Raw genomic sequence first — 22,517 nt, 5'->3', positions numbered from 1 at the left:
GGAACAGAAAGATTCCTGTGGGAGATTTCCGTTCGGTCAATTGTTCCCTCAGTTATTTGAGGCGAGTTTTAACCTAGTTCGAATGTTCAGACGAGTATTTTTTCTCGCGATAACAGAGACGCGATAACGTCTGATTCCCACTTTGTTGCGCAAACTGAGATTTCTCCATGTACATTTAATATTACATCGTGACACATTACTCGCGCTCATAATATCACGTACGCGCGCGGATTCACCACGTTCACCATGGGGAGTATCGTGGAGACCGGACAGCGTCGAAGAAGTGCTAGGTCGCGCGCGTTACCCCATCGACGGGAAATCCTCGAGTCGTGACATTTACGATCGCTTTGGTAGACCAGCTCTCGCCGTTGGAGCCACTCCGGCGGAACAATTTTACGACCGAACGAAACGGTAGACGAGGAGGAAGAAGGGACAGAAAAATAAAGCGAGAGGACGGACAACGGCCGTGCACGGGGTGATTTCGACGGCTACCGCCAACGAAATAGTGTGCACAGAGATCGTCGGGGACACGCGAGTTTTCTCTTCCCGTGTACGGCAAGGAGGAAAGGCATTTGCTCATGGACGTTCCGACTTCGTTAGGGTGGTTTTACACGAAGTGTCCAAGCCGAAGCTGCCTACGCTGAGAAAAATTATAGTTATTTTTAGACTCAACTATACCTTATTTTGGTTTTAACCACAAGATATATTGAAAAAAATATAAAAGTTTATGTATCTTTAACCCTTTGCACTCGAGGGCTCCGGAGCGGAGCCATTTAAAATTTGTCTTCAAACTCTTCAAACTCAAATGCAAATAGCAACAGCGGAATATCTTATACACAATAGTTTTTATGATTTGTCTTTGTCCTTATGTTATGAACTGAAAGTTATTTGCATTGTCTCCAGCGGAGCCCTCGAGTTTGAAGACAAATTTTAAATGGCTCCGCTCCGGAGCCCTCGAGTGCAAAGGGTTAAAAAGGATAATTTCACTCTTTCAAAACATTTTCCAACCTCAACTGAAAATTTCTAAATTTATCTATTTTCCCAACCTACACTTATGTCAAGTTTTATTAAAATTTGAATTCTCGGATTAGAGTTTCCCTTATGAAAGAAATCCTGCTAAAATTAAAGTCATTTTCGATTCTAAATGATATCTTTTCCTTTTAACCTAAAAAACTGTAGTAATCGCTTGTACAGTTATTATCACTGACATTATAGTAACACTTAAGAGAAAAATGATTTCACTGGCTATAATTCTTTAACTTATGCGATTAGATGCAAACACATTTTCATTAAGTGCTGGACATTTTGGAAATATGAAGATATCTTATTAACAACTGGATAAAGATAAAAAAAGCTTATATTCGCAAATGTCCGATATGATAATCATTGGTACCAATGCAAATTCTGTTAGATCCATTTTTCTCACCTAGTCTCATAAAAGATGATTAGAAGATATTGTACAAAATGGCAATAGTTATTGCCTATACAACAGGGATAAGACATCATGGAGATGTTTTATACACGTGAAATAATCTCTCCCCTTGGAAAGATTAAAAGCTTTCACACACGAACTGTCCTTCGTTCCGTTTATTTCGAATTCTTCCGGCATTTTTCCGAAGAGAAAAAAGGAAATATTCCAAACGCGTAATGTAGTAGCCGGTGTTTCGTGCTCTGTTACACGCAATACGTTTGCGACGGTTTCCAGCGTTCGATTGTGAAAAAAAAATAAAAAAGAAAAGATAAAGTAGAGAGAGAGAAAGAGAGAGAAAGAGAGAGAGAGTGAGAACGAGAGTGAGTACGTGAGCGCGTCTATTGGTGCAGACGAGTGTCATCATTGTTACACCGATAAAATTACAGATCGACGATATATCGTAGAAAAAATCGCTCAATGTATCGATAGCCCGGTATCACTATGACGAAACGAATTATCTCGATGTTTTGTTTACAGCCGATGGCTACGACGCCATCCGCCAGTTTTTCATCCACGACCGGCGAATTTTCCCCGATCAACTGCCATCGGGCCTGGTCCGATGCGTTTTTTTTTCGGGGGCGAATGCAGAGGAGAGAGAGGAGGGGACCGGGGAACGACGAATCGTCGTCCGCGTGTGCGCATCTCGTCGTTAAATTTTATTTCGTGTCGTCGGTTAGCAACAATTTTTATTTGTAAACAACGGTTTAAATTTCACATCGGATATTTTGATACGGCATCGCCGTCATGCAAACACCGCGCTCATGTCAAAAATCGTTACTCACACGCTTTCGTCCCACCACCGCCGCTGCTGCCGCTGCCACCGCCGTGTTGCAAGAGAGAGAGAGAGAGAGAGAGAGAGAGAGAGAGAGAGAGAGAGAGAGAACGTCGATAAAATTTCATCCCCCTGTGCCCGCGTACGCAGGGATGCTGACTTACCTGAAACAACCAGAAAAGAAAAAATCGATATGAAATAAGGATACGGTAATGCAAGAGCACGAGAAGAAACGTCTACGCACGAGCGCACATTCCGTCTCTCCTGGAACGAATTTATGCAAAGAGGAAAATATCGCGCGCGAGATCGTATCCATTCGTATTAATATCTCGCGCGAAAGAGTGCTCAACATTTTCCGCCTTCGTGCGAAACCATCACCGTGCTATTTTCAAAAGACGCAAGAGCGTCATTAAAAAATAGCGAATCTCTTTAAGACCGAGCCGCAAAGATTTCACCGTCGCTCATCGTATGAAAACGTAACACGCTCCTAGAAAAAGCGTTCCGCCGTTTAACGCGCCATACCGCAGACGTGAAGTGAGTGTTTTTCCCGTGCACGCATTAACGAGCGACTCTAAAGTTTCACCCGTGAGCGAACACGTCGAGAGCTTCGCAGCCCGCCACCATTACCGGAAAAATCGCCTTTGCAAGTTTAGATAGGCTGATGGAGCGCTGACCTGGCCGCGTGATAGCATGCTTATACACTTAATCGAAGGAGGACGAACCGGTACGGTGCCGAGCCGAGTGCGAGCGGGAGAGCGATCGAGCGGGCGTCGGCGCACCAACCATTTCCATAGCAATTTCTATTCTATTTCCGTTGACGTGGCAATGGCGTTCAATTATAGACTGCAATATTGAGAGGCACGTTTTCCCAATAACTGCACCGGCTCTATCAATATCTCTCCGACGGCGGCGGCCCGCCGTACGCCCTTACCGCGTGTACGAATTCATTTCGCACGTTCTGCCGCACCATCCTCCGCCGTTGCACCTCCTCGTCCCTCGTATAATTATTGCGAAAATCGGCGAAGCAGAAATCGAGAAAGGACTCGGGACGAAGGAGGGAGAAAGAAAATGTATGTGAAAGAAGGAGAAAGAGAAGGGGAGGGGGGGGGGGTCGAAGAAGCTGAAAATTCTCGGTCACAACATCGCGTCAAACGTCCGGCATAGAAATTTTTCATAATTTTTTCCAAATACAGATTGCGATTAAAATATCTAATAGATAATAGATTGCGGCTTAAAATATCTAAAATTGTCCCAAGGTAGGCTAACCACTACGATACCAATTGGAAATCCCATTCTTGTCCCAAACATAAGTTGAAGCCTTTTTTTCTATGACTCGTATTTACGTGTATTTGCGGAACAGCGGACATATCTAAAATGATTTCGTCCCATTCGTCACGCTCCATCTTGCTTCACATCCGTCGCTCTGTCTCGTATAATTATTCCGTGAACGCTTTTTTCGCGAGAAACGAAGCAAAGTGAGCAAGTGAGCGAGCGAACGAACGAATGAACTAGCGAGCGAGCGAGCGAGCGAAGTACGGATTCATGGTCCAAGTTTCCAAGTCACTCCGGGCCTTAGCGTTTTGTAGCTCAACAGGAAACGTTAGACAAACTTCATCTTACTTTCGAAAGCGATATGTCCGTAAGCTCCTCGCTCGCCGACGGAGTTATGAGATCGTTAATACCTCCAGCAGAGGCGTCTTTCTCTCTCTCTCTCTCTCTCTCTCTCTCTATCCTTCCTTCCTCATCTCGCACTTTTTTCTTTTTGTGATCTTCCATAACTAACGTATCTAAGTTTCAGTGCCTTTGTTTCCCCCGAATTAATGGTCGATCGATTATGTCCAAATGCCCGATCGCAGTCGCGTGTTTCATTCATCGCTCGTCGAGCTTCGGCACTTGGCACGGAACTGTTACATAATTGGAAATTTTGCTGACGGTGATGGAGAATGAACGGAGCTTTTCCGCGCGATCGGTCCAATAAGACGCGAGCGTTTTGCCCGCGAGTTATGCAAATACCAATACGAAGATCGAGTCTGCCAGGAAAACGCTGAAAAATACGACCGTTCCGTTCGGATTATCCTATTTTCGGGGATATCTCGTTCGTCACGCGTTCGCCGCCTCACGCCCAATTGATTTCATCTCATGTCACGTTACATTCTCCCTCACTCTGTACGCGATCGCGAAATACCAAAAAGAAAAGAAGAAACAGGTAAGTAAGAAAAAAAAGAAGATAAGAAACGAAAATGCAAAGCACGTCATTAACGTGAAGATATCTTCTCTCTAACGGCACATCTCCGTAGCTCTCTCTCTCTCTCTCTCTCTCTTTCTCCACGCATCTCTTGCAAACTACCGCAAACTCGTTGTTTCCAAAGGGGAAAAAGGAAAAAAACAGCGAGCAGAGCGATCTTCCCGGCACGAAGGTCAGGCGGTCGTGCGTCTGAACGAGACCGTTGTGCCGATCGGTGCACGCTGAATTAGTAGTCTATTACAGCCGACTGTATTTAAGTCATTAAATCCCGCGCGAAAAAATCGAGCGAGACGCAACCGCAGATGGAACATAGACGAAGATACAGCAACAGCGGCTTAATACTGTCGCCGGCGAACGAATCGATAGGCTGGAGAACTTCGCCGGGATCACGAAACAGATCACGAGTCTCGTAGAACACAATAACATCACGAACTTCCTTTTAATTTTATATAAAGCAGGAGCTAAGATAGCAAAATAAAGTTCACACAATTTTAATTTAAATAATATAATTTATTCTTACTCTTACCTTAATAATGTTTTATTTTCTGTTTTCGTTGTTTTAGTATTAAAACACGTTATTGAAGATAGTATTAAAATTAAATTAAATCTGTAGAATTAAAGATTCAAAAGAAAAATTAATAAATATCAGTGTCATTAATGTAGTTTTTCATTAATTTATATATTAGTTTATATGCTATTTAAGTAGGTACACACTGTCTCTTAGACCGTTCATTAACCCTTTGCACTCGAGGGCTCCGGAGCGGAGCCATTTTAAATTTGTCTTCAAACTCGAGGGCTATGGAGTCTCCGCTATGGAGACAATGCAAATAACTTTCAGTTCATAACATAAGGACAAAGACAAATCGTAAAAACTATTGTGTATAGAATATTCCGCTGTTGCTATTTGCATTTGAGTTTGAAGAGTTTGAAGACAAATTTTAAATGGCTCCGCTCCGGAGCCCTCGAGTGCAAAGGGTTAAAATAGCATAAAAATTTCGACTCGAAAACGTTGCGAACGTGTCTTCGTTAAAAAAGAGATAGGCCATTGATACGAGGAAATTGGAGATATAACATAGAAGAGAGGAAGAGGGGAGAATTAATTATAATGTAATAATAACGTTTAACGCTTTTTTCGTAGGCAAACGGGATCTGTTGGGATCCGCGATGTCACTTCTCTTGTATATTAAATGAAATTCACATTTTTGTTAATAAAATTTAACCACTTTATTAATTTTAACATTATTTTCATGAAAAACAAGAGACTGTTAAAAATTTACGTATTTGAAATATTTTCGCTAAAACTTTGCCCGACTGCATTATAGATATAGCTTATTCGAAAAAGAGTTAATATAAAAATGTTTCGTTACACCAATAAACTTAATATGTCACATTCGCGAATAATTAGCTAGCATTGGCTAGCGTTAGTTTGTATTAGCTAATTTAATACATTTTTTATTGAGAAATCATATGTATTCCGAAGTATTTACAGCGACGCGCTCGTGTTACATTCGAAATCGCTGCTACGTCGCGCGGAATCACCGTGTAAACAAGTCCATTCGTGAACGTAACTAATCCCTGACCGAATCCCATCCGAAGGAGGTCTCGGTGGATTTCGAAAATTCATACGGAAGTATTCCGTTTAACATCCCGCGCGATCTCGAGAATTTGTCTCTCGGTAATAGTGAAATATGCATACGCGGCAAAGTAGCGAGAGCGGAAGAGGCGGAAAGAGAGAAAATCGTCCGTGCACCGTGAAAAGCGCTCAGACTGACGGACGTGAAATAAAACAAGCGCGATATTACGAGAAAAAAGGAGAGGGGGAGAGAGGAGAAGGAAGAGAGAGGGAGAAAGAGACAGGGATAACTACGTATCGCATAACAGCATAATTCATGAAGCCTACACGCGTGTGTAGCGCGCCCGTGTGTACGTGTGCAACGTCCATACGGTGTGCGGTGCGTCGCCGCCCTCGCGTTATATTCTATGATCGCCTTGCGTTAAGCGATTCCGTTTGCCAAAGTATCTCGAGACATTTTGTTACATCTCGCGTCACCGTTTCCATCACGGAAGCTCGGCGAGGAACTCCGCGGCTACGAATCGAAAGATGAATATATGGTGACGTGAGTTACCATGACTTATATAACTCGAACTTAGCAACATACTCGCGCGGAGGAAAGCGAGAGAGAGAGAGAGAGAAAAGGAGGGGAAGAAAGGCAGGGTAGAGTGAGACGAGTGAAAGAACGCGTATTCATTCAATGAAACGCGATTCCGCGCGGCAAGCAGCGTGGAGCAATCGACGCAGTGCGCCCGTGATATGGTACGTCTATCTCGCACGTTCATTTCAGACTTACCGTCTGGAGTCTCGCAGATTCACGTCAAAAGACAAAAGATGAAAGAGTCAAGGAACAATACGCATCCTAACTCATCTTCGCCCCATACTTTAACCCCGCGATATTTCACCCTTCCGCCTTCTCGCCCACTCTTTCTCTCTCCCTCTCTCTCTTCTGCCATGTGCTTCAGATACACTGAAATTAATTATATCCGTGGATGTACGTGACAAAGGAGAAAGGAGAAATGGAAACTGTGGAACGGAATATAGAGAAGCAGGCAAGAGTTAAAGAGAGAAATGGAAGGAAAAAGCAGGATAGAGAAAACGAGACGCGAAGGGAGCAGAGAGAGAGAGAGAGAGAGAGAGGAAGAGGGAAATGCAGAGGAATGAAGGAAGTCGAAAGCCAGAGAGAATTCGTGTAACGAGCCCTCCCTATGTGTAGCAGGAATGTGCGAGAGACAGTCTCGTTAATCTCTCGTCAAAACATATTGTACGCGTTTAAAATCTCACCGACGAGAAGGTTGGCATTCCAACTCTCCGCGTGCACACCGCCACTTGAAAACAAAATATCGAGCGATTTCTACTCCAAACGTACGTAAAGACTTCGAAATTAAGTCAGCTCGTCGAGAATCAGAGTGATTTTTTAATCGCATATTTCCACACGTGATGGAAAATCGAATTCGGAGAACGATCGTGCAATTGAGAGAAAACCTACTAAAATTATAGTTTATCGACCTTAATTATATTCGAATCGAAATTTTAATGCTACTTTCACACTCTCAAGCGACAATCTGTGTCTATTTACACAGCCTATAGACTAATAAAAACCTGCTTTGATGATACCGACTTTTATTAATTTCTCTCTTAAATCTTTAATTCTACAGATTTAACTTTAATATTTGAAGAATCTATTTCGACGCTGAAATAGCGAAGACGGAAATTTAAGACATAAAGATCAAAATAGGAATGAATTATATTATTAAAATTGAAATTTTTAATTTATTTTGCTATCTTAGATTTTACTATATTGTAAAATTAAAAGTCAATATATAGTCAAAATTTCGACTCAGGCGTTTTCTTCGAAGGAGGTCACCAGAGTTAAAATTTTGATGTTATTTTGACGCTTTCAAAGATAACCTGCGTCTATTTAGATAACTTCCAGATTAGTAGAAATCTAATGTGATAATAGTGACACTTATTAACTTTTCTCTTTAATCTTTAATTCTAAAGATTTCATATTGATTTTATCTTGTACAACCATTTCGACGCTGAAACAACGCAAACGGAGATTTAAGATATAATTAAGGTCAAAGTAGGGGTGAATTGTATTATTAGGATTGTAATTAAATCTATTTAGTAACTTAACTCCTACTGTGTTGTAAAATTGAAGGTTTATGTAAAAAAATTCGACTCGGGTATCTTCTCTACCTTTAACCCCAAGTAGTAACGTTATACGTAAGCTTATTAACGCTGAAAGTATAATAACACTTATTAGAATTGTTTTCCTTACTATAATTCTTTCACTTATGCAATTATATATACAAATATCAAAAATTGTTTCTTCAATATGCTTTCCGCGTAACAACGTCTTTCTCTTTTTTCAGTGTAAAAATTAAAAAATTGAGGCCAGCCTTGTCGTTTTTCTTTTCACCCACTGCACATACGTTTCCAATTGTTACTATCCGAATACATTTAATTCAATTAATGTGCACGTTCGTTCTTTCACATGTTGCGAATTGTGGCAAGGTGTGGCCGCATGTCGGAGATAGGAGAAGACTCACCCACGTATCATCGAGCCATTGTCGCGCGTCTCTTCCGGTCTCGACCCGTGTGTCGCCTAGGCCGAAATCTACATCGACTGAAAAACGTTTCAAATACTCGAGAACACATATTTACATGGAAAGCGTAAACGTTCTGTTTGCGTGCGCCCGTCACGTCTGATGCTTGTGAAATCACCGTGTGTAAAAAACCGCGCGAATCGACAGACAAACGACACATAGCTTGATGACAATCACGGATCTCACTTGGTCCGTCTCAGCGCTTAGAGAAACAGTCATCGTTGTTAGTCATGTCGACGCGTTGCATCAACTTTAATGAATTCGCGTTGCCACGAGGTCGCGCACACGCATCATGCATCATCGTCGAACCGGCGGGACTCGCAACATGTAACGAAAAGACCGATAATGAAATATTCTCGTTTATTGCCGAGCGATTTTTCGCATTATACTTGATAATAATTCTTCTGATAATTCTGCTGATAATTCCGCTTTGCAATTAATTAATCGCAAGTGGTAAATGATTGAGCCGACGTTCGCAACGGCGAAACTAGTGAAAAATATTGCAACTGCAAAATCGCGACTTTTGGGGAGAATTATTCGCATGTTTGTTCTTCTTTCGAAAATAATTCACTGTTCGTTGCTCGGTTACACGCACGGAAAATAATAATTCAGGGAAACCCGCAAATTTTGTGCTGACGCGTATCAAATAAATAAATGTACAGAGTGATCCGTAAATATACAGCAAAAAATTAATATCAATTCAAGATTCATATTTTCACACATACATAAGAAAGAATATATATATTTTAATATAATTTTATATGAAAATAAAACTTGCTCTTACACAAAGAAATTCTATATAGTTCCACTAAAAATATTATATTCTTGTTATTCAAGAATAATTTTCATGAACTGAGAGGACAAAATAACGGGGATAAAAGGAACGATATCTTCAAAATTAGGCAATTCTTAATTTGAAGATATTGTTCTTTCTAGTCAATATTTTTTTGCCAAATTCAACGTTATCCCCTACACTATGCCGTCCGCACGTCTAATCGGGATTCTTTTGTTTGGCGCCGGTAGACTGATCATTTCGCTTGTCGCCGGCGGTTTTTCGAGGTTTTCGAGAGATCATAAATCGTCAGTTCTCATTAGTTTTCAATCCTGTCCCGCTATTTTCATGAAATTTCGAGGATATATGTAAATAAATGTAACATTTTTTGTATTATATATTTATTCATTTATTAATATTTTATTGGGTACTTAGTATTTCTCTTTTAGATGATATGAAGCAAAACAATCTCCGAGGTGTAACGTGACTCCATAAGACTTACACATTAAATTTGTTGTTCTTTTTTTTTGGTTTTTGGAACATACATGGCACTTTCTTCGTTTTCGTTTGTCGGTTTCGGAAATTTGTATTAGCTGGTGTTGCTTTAGCTGACTGGAAAAAGTCTGTCGATCGAATCGTGATGTCTGTAACTTATTGTTACTTAAAGAGAACACAAACAGAACACCAACAGTACACAATCAGAACACAAACGGCACCACAGTGCTGTCGCCGGCCTTTGCGCGATAGTTTTGCGCACGACACCAACGTGGTGTCGCCGGTCTTTGCGCGATTAGATTAGAGTTATTGATATTTCTTCGAGACATAACGTTGGTAAAAACATATCGTAACAGTGAACCACTAAAATGACAGAAAATACGGCCGGAATGCTTTTCATTTTCATATTATCAGTGTACGTAATAATTATTCTATCTGCGACTTCTGATCAATCCGCGTAATACCGTTAGAGAAACGCGCCAGGTCCGTTGTTCCCGACTCCGGTTTTCTTTCGAGAATCACCAACACGCGTACGGGTGTGTACACGTATGTTAAACATACATGTGTATATTTACATAATATACGAGGGAAGAGGAGGGGAGGGAGAGAGGGGGACGACGGAGACTTTCCATGCGTGGGCGCGAGTGGGTGAGCTGTGTTTGTGGATGCATAGGTGAGTAGACTGGACCAAATATGGATGTTCTCTCGAGACGAGACGCCCTTATCGGAGCTTTCAAACTGCGCATGAGACGGAGCGCACTCTCTGAGAGAAAGACGATTAACCTCCTTCCCTCGAAACTATCGAACGTTGTCTCAGTTCGTTAGACAGTAAAGCTAGTAAAATGGGAATCCACACGTGCTTCACCTTTTTCCAGAATAATTAACCGACGAACGAAAGACACGTCGGCACCGACCAGATATTTGACATGACGTCTGTTTGAATATCCGAAACTCGCATATTTGAAATATATTTATTTGAAAAATATTTGGAATATGTTTATTCAAGCAATATTTGAAATAGTTATGAAATTCGAGTATTTGAAATACGTTCGGTATTATTATCATCGGCGATAAATCGGTCGATATCGAATTAATTAAAGTCCGACTGAAATAGCACGATTCCGGAGTAATTTAAACTAGTCTGCACATACACACGCGTACACATTGGCGATACTGGGCCAGACACAAAGGAGAGAAACCGTGGCATCCCCGTTAAAGAAGAAAAGTTTGCAGCGACAACGCCCCGGCTTGCCCGGCAACATTTCGCAATTACATTACATTAGCGAAGTTGGCGAAAGAGCACTCCGACGTTTCAGTTTCCAATTCTTATTTGAATTACGCGGGATAACAATGCGATTCGCGAATCTCGCCCATTGCCAAGCATCTAGTACGCATATTTGTGCATCTAGAGAAAGCATCTCTTGGAGAAAGTATCTTCTTAGCAGGAAAATCGAGACCATAATGTCGATTACTTGACGAACTTTCGGAGCATCGGAGGAAAGTTTCGTTCGCTCGAACATGCACGATAGATAGATGTCGGGCACGCGCGCGCGCGCGTGTGTAAGCACACGCTCGTATGCACGAGCGAATACGTGATATATTATTTCAACGACGATGACAAACGCGTAATCTGATAGAAAAGTTTGGCTATAACAAAAAAAGAAAAAAAAGAAATAAGTCGTCCATTTGGCAGACGAGAGAGTGCACTCGTCTCGTCACTTGGCGAGATTTTACAACATTCCGCTAACATGAACGTTCAATGAAACGAGGCGACGATGTCTGAAATAAATGCTTGCTCAACAACCGGTCGAAAATTACTTCCTACGTTTTTGTTTCGAACGAGAAAATCCGAAGAATCCGAAGAATCCTCGGTGCACCGAGGTGAGTTATCCGTTCCAAGAGTGAAGAAAGATCGTAGACGGCTAGATTAGGTTTTATAAAGAGGCAAAAAGAGAGATACGACTAATTAATCTATTGAGAGTCTGTCGCCGAACGGCGGGGCAAACGTTAAGAATGGGCAGAAGATGAACAAAAGTATGACGAGAGAAGACGACGACGGAAAGCGAGGAGAGACAAGTCGGCTCGAAATTGAAAGAACGAGACGGTGGTATATCGGAATTATTATTGCCGATACCCAATCGAAGATTGGTACCGAAGAATCGAGTCGCCGTATAATGAAGAATTTCCTGATGTATTAGAGCTATATGAACTCGAAGGTATTCCTGAGCCGGCAATCATCGGGATACGTGCACGAAATAATAGAAAAAGAGGCAGCACGGGGAAAAGAAAAACGCCATAGAGCCGGGCTATAGCGAGGCAGAGGCAGTTGCACAGTAGAAAATCGCTGAACGCTTGTCCGCGACACGGATATCGATTCGTCGGATTTTATCTGGTAGATTTAGGAATCGGCAAAAAAGAAAGAGAGAACGACAGGGAGAAGGGAAGAAAAGAGAGAGAAAGAGGAGAAGGAAGGGAGGGAGGGAGAGAGAGGGGGAAAGAGAAGGACTATAGAACCTCCCCCTCATATGGCTAATAACGAAGATATAACAAATCAGATTGGAAACATACGATTGCAAGAATCGTCTTAAAGGAACTCTCCGTATGTGTGTATCCGCCCGAGCATCGGTCGCGTGTAAAAGTCGAACGAGTCTCACGAATGCAAATCAAACAACGTACTGTCGCTAATTATTGCCCATCATCAATATCATCGACGTTTAATTTCGCCGCTTCATGCACCGGAAAAACTCGGCGGTCAAATTTCTCTGTAATATCTGTAAGAAGCGTGTCTCCTCGCTCGGGTAGTTAATTGCACGATTCAAGCGCCTCGTGCTCACGAAAGATAAAAAGAATCGCGTGTCATAACCCGCTCGACAAACTCAAAAAGAGAGCGGCGGCGTGGAGGACGAAAAAAAGCGGATGCTGCGCGCGATAAATGTGGCAGAGAGAAAGAGAGCGAAAGAGAGTCCGGCCTCGAACGGAGTCTTCTAATCCATCTTAACGTCGGCCATTTCGCAATTTCGCCTTTCGACATCTCTCAAAGGGCGCTTAACCGCTCCTTGATGTAGCCCAGACTCAATAAACGGATAAAGGAGCGCACGATGATGCGCGGGCGATATGTAAAATGCAACACCCATCGGATCTGTCGTATAGATATGCATTAAGCGCGTCCGGGTATGTTGCATTTCGCTTCGCACGGCCAAATTATTTGGAATCAAAGCGACGATTGTTTTATTCACCCGCGCACGGCGACGGACACGGAATTCCGGAGTGGATTCTTTTGAATCGCTGACCATTGAAATACGATCATGCTCGCCGCGCCGAATGTGCAGTCGCAACAAGCGATCTTTGACAACGATGAGTGATTATATTAAGAGGAAAACCGCTGAAACGTAATGCCATGTGTCGCGTGCGTTCAGCAGCGAATTTTGTTCTCCATACGGAGGCTCACCTCCGTTCTTCGGGACATCTTGGATGTTGCGTCGAGGAAATGCGAGCTCGATGAGTAAGAATGCGTACGCGGAGAGCATGAGAGAACTGGCAAAAAAAAAAAAAAGAGGAGATCCGAAAGAGCGAGCTCGTGAGCCTGAACGCGCGCACGTGAAAAAGCTTGTCACTCGTGGGAAACAGCTTGAGCAAGATGGATGAAAGTTTTTTCGGCAGCCCGGAAAGCTTTCGGTGCGAAAACTGAAGAGTAACGAGCCAATTTCCACGAGAGACGCTCGTGCCCGCCACCCCTTTCTCTTCGGAGCGATAGAGGGCGGATCGCCGGCAAGGGTTCCCCGAGACTTTTACACTCCGTGTGGTGCGGAAGATACAGAGAGCGATCTACTTGTACGTAGCACGTAAGAACCAAGATTCTCGAAAGTCCGACTACTTTAGCGTTTGCGCAAGCCGGAGGAGCTTTCGGGGAGCTGTGGATTAAAATATGACGCAAGTAAGAGGACACGGTAGCGGCGGCGACGGTCGGAGAAAATGACTCGTCGCCGTCCCTGGAAGACAATGAATCGTTGTCTGAGACAACGTTGTCTCCCGCGTGAAAACGACGGTTTTCGGTTTTCACAGCGGAGTATATAACATGCGTATTCTTTTACGAGTATTAAAAGTGCTCGCACTGGAACAATATCTCCAATCGAAGTTGTGTACGAAAAAAAAATAATTTAATTAAATAATAATATATTCGACGGTTTCACTATAACAATAAAATTATTTTTCTCTATAAGATCTCTCTGTAAGGTAAATGTTCGTTTCTTCATAAAATATGGCCGCAAAAATCAATTCCTAAAATATTGAACATACTTAAAGAACATCCTGTATACTTAAAGTGGAAGATTTACACAATCAAGAGCAATCGAGACTATCATCGAACAGTAAATTTCAAGTGGCCCGGCCCTTTCTTGTCCAAAGTACACGTGCTATCGAATAGAACGAGTGCCTATTTACCGGATATCGCGCGGAAAAGCGCCACAATGATCGTGCGTATATTAACTATAGAACCCCCGGCGTTCCCCGCGCAACAATGGCTCGTTCGGCGCCAAACGGGAGAAAAAAAGAATGAGATAGTTAAACCCATAATTGCTAATTATTATGTCGTTAATTTGTCGCATACGAGTGTAATTTAGCTTTTACATTGGGCGGCGCCGATGTAATGCAAATTTTCATCGCAATTACGTCATTCCGTCGTTCCATCCACACTCGTCGCCCGTGTCTCCGTCGTCGCTGTTCACTAATTCTCTCTCCCTCTCTCGTATTCACAGTGCGGCGCAGCACACTTCGATTACACATTAATTCTCAGGTAAGTATCCGATAACAGCCTTTACTATAAACCACCTTTGATGTGACTCGCCTTCGCTGGTGGTTTCGGACGGACGCAATACTACTTTCCGAGTGGAAACGCGCGCGCGCGTACGAACGAATATAAAGAATGCGCGAGCGCGCGAGGAGCACTTTACAGGAAATTATTGCGGTTTAGATGCGCGGAATATATCGTATCGTAACGATGAGGCGTTTTATCTCAAAGAAAGTAGAAAGAGAGGGGAAGGGGTGAGGGAGGAGTGGACGAGAGAGAGATTCCCAGGAACAACGGGTCGAGGTGAAACGAAGCACGCGATGGGGTGTATAACGAGGATGTAGAAAGGATCCTGAAGGTTTATCTTCCTTTTTTCCGTTCCACGAGCGAACTCCTTCGCTCGATGGCCCCGTTACTGAACATGCCGCTTTAATGTTCTCTATATTTACTTTTTATTATTTTCGTTTATTCGTGTGTACGTGTTTGCGCACGCTACTATAATACGGTACATAAGATAAACATTACGGACCTTACAGATTGTCCAAACGACCTCCAAGTTGTCCTTACTTGTCCTTACGATCGGCAACGAGGCCGATTTCTGTAATTATAATTGAAAGCGGAAAAAGTCGTGGAAAAAAATTCACGACTCCCGCGGAATACGCCGATCGAATGGGAAACAATTTTGAGAAAGAATAAGAAGGAGGGAGGAGACTTGTTCGTGGGTATTTAACGGACGTCTGTGAAGTTGGCCCCACTTTTTCAAAATTAAAAAAAAATAAGTTGAATTCTGGTTGCCCCCAAAAGAGTTCTCGAGTTCTCGATATTAAAAAGAGTTCCGTCGATGAAAGTGGTGAAAACACGAAATGAAAGTAGGGAGGGCCAACTTTACGATTCTGTAAATTCGAAATATTACATCTTTATTTTAAATTTTAGCGCAAAAAGTTTTAAAGATAATCGATAAAACTCTTTGGGGGGCTACCAGAATTCTCAACAGAACTTTGAAATTGAAAAAAAGATAAAATTACGGAAGGCCAAGTTTACGACCGAGTAACTTCAAAGTACTATAATTCTTCAATCTTCATTTTTTAATTAGAATTACAAAAATTCATAAGAATAATCGATAGAACTCTTCGGGGAGCTACCAGAATTCTCAACGGAACGTCAAAATTCACCCAAAAATGTTCATCCCTCAGAGATTGAAAAATTTCAAATTTTAGAACTGCTGTAACTTTTCTATTTTCTCTATCTATCTATTTCTCAAAAAGTAGGAGTAAATTATGTTATTAGAATTAAAACTGAACATATTATATAATTATATATAATTATAGAATTATATAATATATAAAAAACTGAACATGTTATAGAATTAAGGGTTTCACATTCAAGACCGAAATTTCGACTCAGAATATGCGCTCACAAAAAGATATGTAATTTTCGAGTTACGCTAAAGAGAGTCCGCGATTCCTCCGCTGGAACGATTCGTAGCTCGTCGGAGCTCGCGTTTTATCGAAAACGGCTATGCGCGCGAGTTAAGACTCGCCTCACGTACTCGAACGGACCAAATAAGGAGGCACCTTCCATGTTTTAAACGGCAAGTTGTCCCACAAACTGTGCGAATACTCGAGAAGATATACATAAAGGGCTTAATGCGTATATTAATTAGCCGTCTCGGCGAAATATCAACACGCGGGGTAGACTCGCGACGAGCGAAAATTTCTATCTTCCGTGACGACGACATTTGAATTGCCGCGATAACATTTCGACGTAATTATTTGGCGGCAATTAGGAGAAACGATACTTCTTTTTCTCCCGCTGCCATTACACATCGATACCGCGACGACCTGTCGTCCTGCGGGAATTTCATTAACGTAATTGCGTAAAATTTGTACATAACTGAAGTTGTGACAACTGCACGCTAAGAGGCGCTGCAAACAGAATCTGTTTCGATTTATTCGCGCGATCAGTAAACAGTAACAGCCTCGGCCACCGGAGTGAAACGAATAGCGCATCTAAGCAAATTTCTATGTTAATCGGCGCACAGTTTCAGCGTTACTCGCTCCCGTAGACGAGAATAGCAAACGAGAGATTCGCGCACGCCCAATCTATCGCCCTACCTATTCCGTCGATTCCGCTCGAAAATCTGCTCGACCTTACGAGTACACGCAATTTCCGGCAAAATTGTTTTGCTTCCGTTACGACATTAATCGAGCATAATTTCTCCCCTGTACAGGGAATGAGAGAAAGAGAGAGAGAAAGAGTAGGGGGAGAAGGAAGAGAGGAAGAGGGATGAAGTCGACAACGACGATATCGTTGTCCCTCCCGTCTATCAATTATCGACTCGTATACGTCGGAGGAAAGGCGTAGAACGCTGCAACACTTACACCAACGTATACCGTATTACAAGCCGCCGTATTGAAAGACATGCCCTCGTTCTCTTCATGTGTCACACGTACACGCATACATGTAGCTCAGCCAGTGCGACGGCTGGTTGAACCGGCCAGCCCGACACGACCTAACGATGGACGGGTCAGGCGTCGCCGTAAAAGGCCATTAATGTCCATCGCTTGTGGATCGGTGTCTCCTCTCTTTAGCGGGAAAAGCGATCCCGACAGTTTTTCCAACCCTACCTACCCATCTATCTATTGATCTATCTATCTATTCATCTACCCTACCTGACCGTCAAGGCCGACGCGTCGCGTTTCCGATTTCCGCTTCTGCCTGAATAACGGCCGAGATGAAAGTTATCGTCTTGCCGAGAGAGAGAGAGAGTGCGCGTTAGTAACTCTCGAGTCGTTTCGGCCGCGAGTCATCGCCCCGGCGAATGTTTATTTGCCATCGCCGACAGTTTGTTTGCGCGCGCTCGCTCGCTCATCCGTTCGTCGATAATAAGAAACGAGGATTCTTGGAACATAGTATCGACGTTTCGTAATTTACCATAATCACCAAGCCGTAACCGTAGCTTGAACAATATTTCAAAGGGGTGGGGAGGTCGCGACACGCAACTCGCTGTTAGCTCTCCTTCGTCTCTTTCGCGAGCATGGGGCATGGTCGACGAGCCGCGCGATTAGCGAGTATCAACGGGATAGCACACAACTTCTTAATCGTCGCGCAGAAATTCGATCATTTTTTCGCTCGTCGCATAATAATCGTATATTAACTGCGTTTCGCCGGTGGAAAGAAAGAGAAAGAAAAAGAGAGGAGCGAGCCCCGTGGGATACTCGATACACGGGACTTATCCTGAGACCCAATGATCCGTAGGAAAAAAAATAATGCCGCGAGTCTCTTGAAAACGACGAAGCAGTCGACACCGCGGAGTGAGTGCCACGTATATTAGATCCTCCCTTTTCCTATTTTCTATCCCAATTATAGAAACGAAGTCTCACTCCGGGACATTCCGCGGAGACTCGATTCTCTCGACTGAATCGAAACGAACGAACAGACGAATACCCGCGCGTGAAACGCATCGCGCGTATCGACGATGAACCCTTGCGCTCGCGTGAAACGAATTTTTCATTGCGAGAGAGAGAGAGAAAAGAATGCTTAATCTCACTAAAATTATAGTTACACTCGGAGAAATTATAATTATTTTCACCTTCAGCTATACCTTTTTTTTATAGTTCTCTCTCGCGAAAATAGTAGGAACAATGTGCGTATAATACATAGCGAATTTGACAACATAGCGAATTTGATCACCCGCATTATACCGGATGGATGCTAAAGGCCACTACATATGAAGCAATTATTTAGACAAAATAGCATATGAGCATTTTGAACAAATAAATACCTAATAACGATATTGCCACATTATTTAGCAGAATATACGTTAATTATTTCACCGTCAAAGTGCTTATGCAGTGCTATTGTGTTTGGACATTTCTATGTAACGGCTTTTAATGTGCACTAATCCGATATGGCGCAGATGACCGAATTCATCGTAAGACTATTATAGTGACAGTTATAAATAAAATATATTTACTCTCAATGTGTATCTTTCAGCACTATAGCTATATCCTTTTCTTAAAATGATATTATATTTCGGTTCTATGTTAAACTTTTAACTTTACAATAGAAGCTAAGATAACAAAATAGATTCAATTTTAATTCTAAAAATATAATTTACCCTTATTTCAATTTTAATGTCTCATATTTCTGTTTTCACTGTTTTAACGTCAAAATTGTTCAAAACAACATTGAAATCAAATCTGTAGAATTGAAAGTTCAAGAGAGGAGTTAACAAGTGTCAGTATCGTCGAAGTAAATTTTTTTTTTAAACAAAAAGCAACAGTATCATTCATATAAGATAATGATTCATATAAGGTTATTATCATTAATATTATAATATATAACATAAATAAATAATTCTATAATTTATATATAATCATATAATTTTTGTAATAGACACATACAGACATGTCTTACTTTGCATAAAAGGGATACATTTCCGTGAATAAATAAATAAAAATATTAGAATAAAGCAATAATAACAACAAAAATGTTTCTTCTGACCATAATTTGTTCACACAATACGAACATGGTCACAAATATCAAACATTTTTTTCTCAGTGTTCTTATTATTTTTCTTCTTCCTTTCAACAACGACGAGCGGGTTCACAAAGTGCGCGAGAAGCGATACGGGAATATTTATAAGCTCCTCTTACGGTTAAGCGTCCGGGGGCGAGGCGAAGAAGCAGCGACCCGACATACGTACGACGGGGAAATGCATTTTCCGCGCGAAGACAGCGAGATTATTACTGGCGATATTTCATCGGCCACTAAAACCAGCCGGCTTTCGGGGCGCGTTGCCGGGCACGGTCGCTCCTTGCCCGCTGCTTGCATTAAAGGTCGCGCAATTGTAAAATGTAACTACGTGTAAGCGCAGTGTAACAGGATTTATGTATACGCCGGTCGCTTACCCCAGAATTTATTCCACCGCGCCGAATTCCGTGCTGCGCTCTTTCAGCGATTTTCAGATTTTTTTTCTTACAGGTGGCAGACTCGGAGGAGACTCGACGCGACGAGAAGGAACACGGCGAGGAGTCTTGTATCACGTAGAAAGATATCACGGTCTGAGATAATATTGTACCGGTTAGGGACTCTTTTTTTATTCTCGTTCTGGAATTTCAAGATTACCTCGTGAGTGGAGAGGGGAGGGTTATCGGGATATTATTGAGTCGACGAGACGTCGACGGAAGAAATGGTGCCTCGGGAAAAGATTCGCAGCGACGCAGCACTCTCATCTCCCTCGGAGAGGCCGTACGCTCCTAACAATTAGAGACTACAAAATATAAATATTTGTAGGTGCACGTAGAAAGAAAGTATACTCATTATTTTTGCCTCAGCTCCCAGTCAGCGCCTCGTCCAATAATTACGGAAAATAGAAAGCCCGGACTGAGTGATCGGAGAGTTAATTGAACCGTTTTAATTGTTAGCGGACTGCGAACCGCGTTCGAAATATAAGCCGAACTCGGTTGCGAAATACTCGGCTACCGCAAATCGTCTGTAGCCGAGACGCGAGTCGGCACGAACGCCGGATATCATTGTGCAAACTTTGCTATGTGGCCGCGCGCTGCGGGGGTTTAACAAGGTGCGTTATCCTCAGCTGCCGCTAACCCCGGCAGTAGCCTGGTTCCGAGTAACCCTAAGGCCGTTTTTGTCGATCGCAAGACGCGAGTGACGCGCTGTGTTCACGATGCTCGATAATAGCACGCGCTTCCTTCTTCGGTTCGTTCATGCTCCTTTCTCCCCGTTCAAGCAGCGTCTCGCGTAACTTTCGTGTAACGCGAATTACACGCGAATTAAGCGATAAAAATGATGTGCCCGTGTGATGGATATTCGCCGCGATCGATGCCACGTACGCGTGCGCGTAGAAACGCGCCTTTTTATAAATTGTTGCGCTAACCGTTAATCAACATGTCGTGAAAAATGTCGGGCGCGACAAAAGTCCGGTGCAAATATTTTCTTCGGATATTTGCCGCCGTCAACGTCGCGGCACACAGCCGCCATTATTAGACTGGCGTGTTATTCTACACGCGTAACGCAAAAAGCACACACGGTACATTATAACTTTCCTCGACATGGAATTTTTGTTCGCTAATTAATGGGACGACCACCGTGAATTAGTGATGAAAACCGTAAGCTGAATACACGTATTACGATATAATGTAATTAGCGGCCGCACCATTGTGCAGCTTATGAAACTTTTTCCAAACATTGCTTCTCTTGTTTTTATTTAAAAGCTATTTTTTCTCATTATCTAATTACGAAGATAAAAAGCGGGGCGGGCGGGCGAGCCTGCTCGTTCCGAACTTACTTCAATTCTTCCGAAAGTTGCCGTTAACAAAACTCACATAACGGAGACTGCGTTATCGGGGATAAACCCGATCTCCGATGTAACGTAAACGGTCCGCTGGTTACGTAAACGGAACTAAGAAAGAGCGAGACAGAAAGCAACAAAGAGGAATGAAGGTAGAGAGAGAGAGAGAGAAAAGCGCGCGTGTCTCTCTCTCTCCCTCTCTGTCTTTTGGTCTCTGTCTGTCGTGGTTCAGTGATAGACATCGCTTCGAAATAGCGTTCTCGTCGTATGTCGTAAACGGGCGCGTACGAGTATCGCTCACAATATGGGCGAGCGAGATCGCTCCGTTACGAGCATCCGATCGGAACGCGCGCCAGTATGAACGGAACGGCGGTGATTCTTCCTGCGGGATAATGCGGCTTCGACGAAGCGTGTCTTACTAGAGTATATGCGGTATTTAAAATTGAATCGTGATTGAACACAACGACATACCGCCGAGGTATCATTTCCGATCCGAATGATCCCGTGGCTCGGCGCCGCGAACGCTGTTTCGATTTGAACACCACTGTCCGAAACGAGACGCCAGGAGTGCGCCGCGGTATCGGCGTAAACGCCGATATACTACGTACGAAGGTAAGAAACGCGCTTCTGCTCGTACGTTAGTAGAGTGTCTATACATGTACGTGGCTCCCGTTTGAACGTTGAAGAAGCGTTCGCCTCAGCGACACGGGTGGAAAAGCGAAGAGGAAAGCGGACTATGATCGTGCATAGTTCGATTCGGAACAGATTGGCCGAGACGCCGAGCGTGACAGCTAAGAGAGACGGGTAGAGGGAGAGAGACAGCGCGCGAAGGAAAGGGGGAGAGAATGATGGGGAGAATGAGGGAGAGAAAGAGAAAGCCGTCTCTCTCTCTCACTCACTCACATTCACACCCCCTGCCTCGTCCGTCTTCTCGCTTCTCAACGACGTTCCCGACGACGCGAACTCTCACCTCGGTAGCGGCGTTGCATCCCGCGAGGATCACCACGGCCGTGCTAACCAGAACCCAGCATATCCTTAGTCGCATCTTTCCCCCGGTTTCTGTAGATCTCGAATGGGCCCCGCGATGACGACGGCGCCCGTGCTCCCGTATCAGCGCGCGCACGAGTCTCTCGCGGAGTACGAGCCAGCGAGAGGAATCCGCGTGAAAACTACCGCCAGATATACAGGCAGGAACCAAACCACCACTAGAAAAATCTCCCCGGAACAACAACGCGACAGACACACACCACACTGATCGATGAACCGCGAGACACTGGCGGCGCGACGATCGCCCGCTGTCGTCGACCACCGCTATGGTCGCCATGACGTGCTGCTCCGAGTCGCCGAACCGAATAGCGCGCGCGCGCGCCATCTCGCGGCGTCTGACGGTGGCGACGGCGGAGCGAGAGGATCGACGAGCGACTCATTGCGATTTTGCCTCTCTCGATGGGTCGACGGAAATTTCGTAATTGCGAGGGTTTTCATTTCGAGCGGAATCC

At 43.4% G+C, this 22,517-nt stretch overlaps 1 protein-coding gene across 1 annotated transcript in view; it reads right to left on the bottom strand.

The window, feature by feature from the left end:
* LOC106745115 (syndecan-like) overlaps positions 1-22,334 on the bottom strand; it is a 114,650-nt gene extending 92,316 nt beyond the window's left edge. The window contains exon 1 of the mRNA XM_014620401.1: positions 21,989-22,334. Within this exon, the coding sequence (XP_014475887.1) occupies positions 21,989-22,063 (75 nt within the window). The 5' untranslated portion in view covers positions 22,064-22,334. The remainder of the gene's footprint in view (positions 1-21,988) is intronic.
* Between the last annotated feature and the right edge of the window lie 183 nt (positions 22,335-22,517).

This window comes from Dinoponera quadriceps, unplaced genomic scaffold, assembly GCF_001313825.1.
Source record: "Dinoponera quadriceps isolate SergipeBrazil2010 unplaced genomic scaffold, ASM131382v1 scaffold1501, whole genome shotgun sequence".
Classification (NCBI taxonomy): domain Eukaryota; kingdom Metazoa; phylum Arthropoda; class Insecta; order Hymenoptera; family Formicidae; genus Dinoponera; species Dinoponera quadriceps.
The sequence above is the reverse complement of the archived record's forward strand: the minus strand, read 5'-3'. Positions and strand labels throughout refer to the sequence as shown.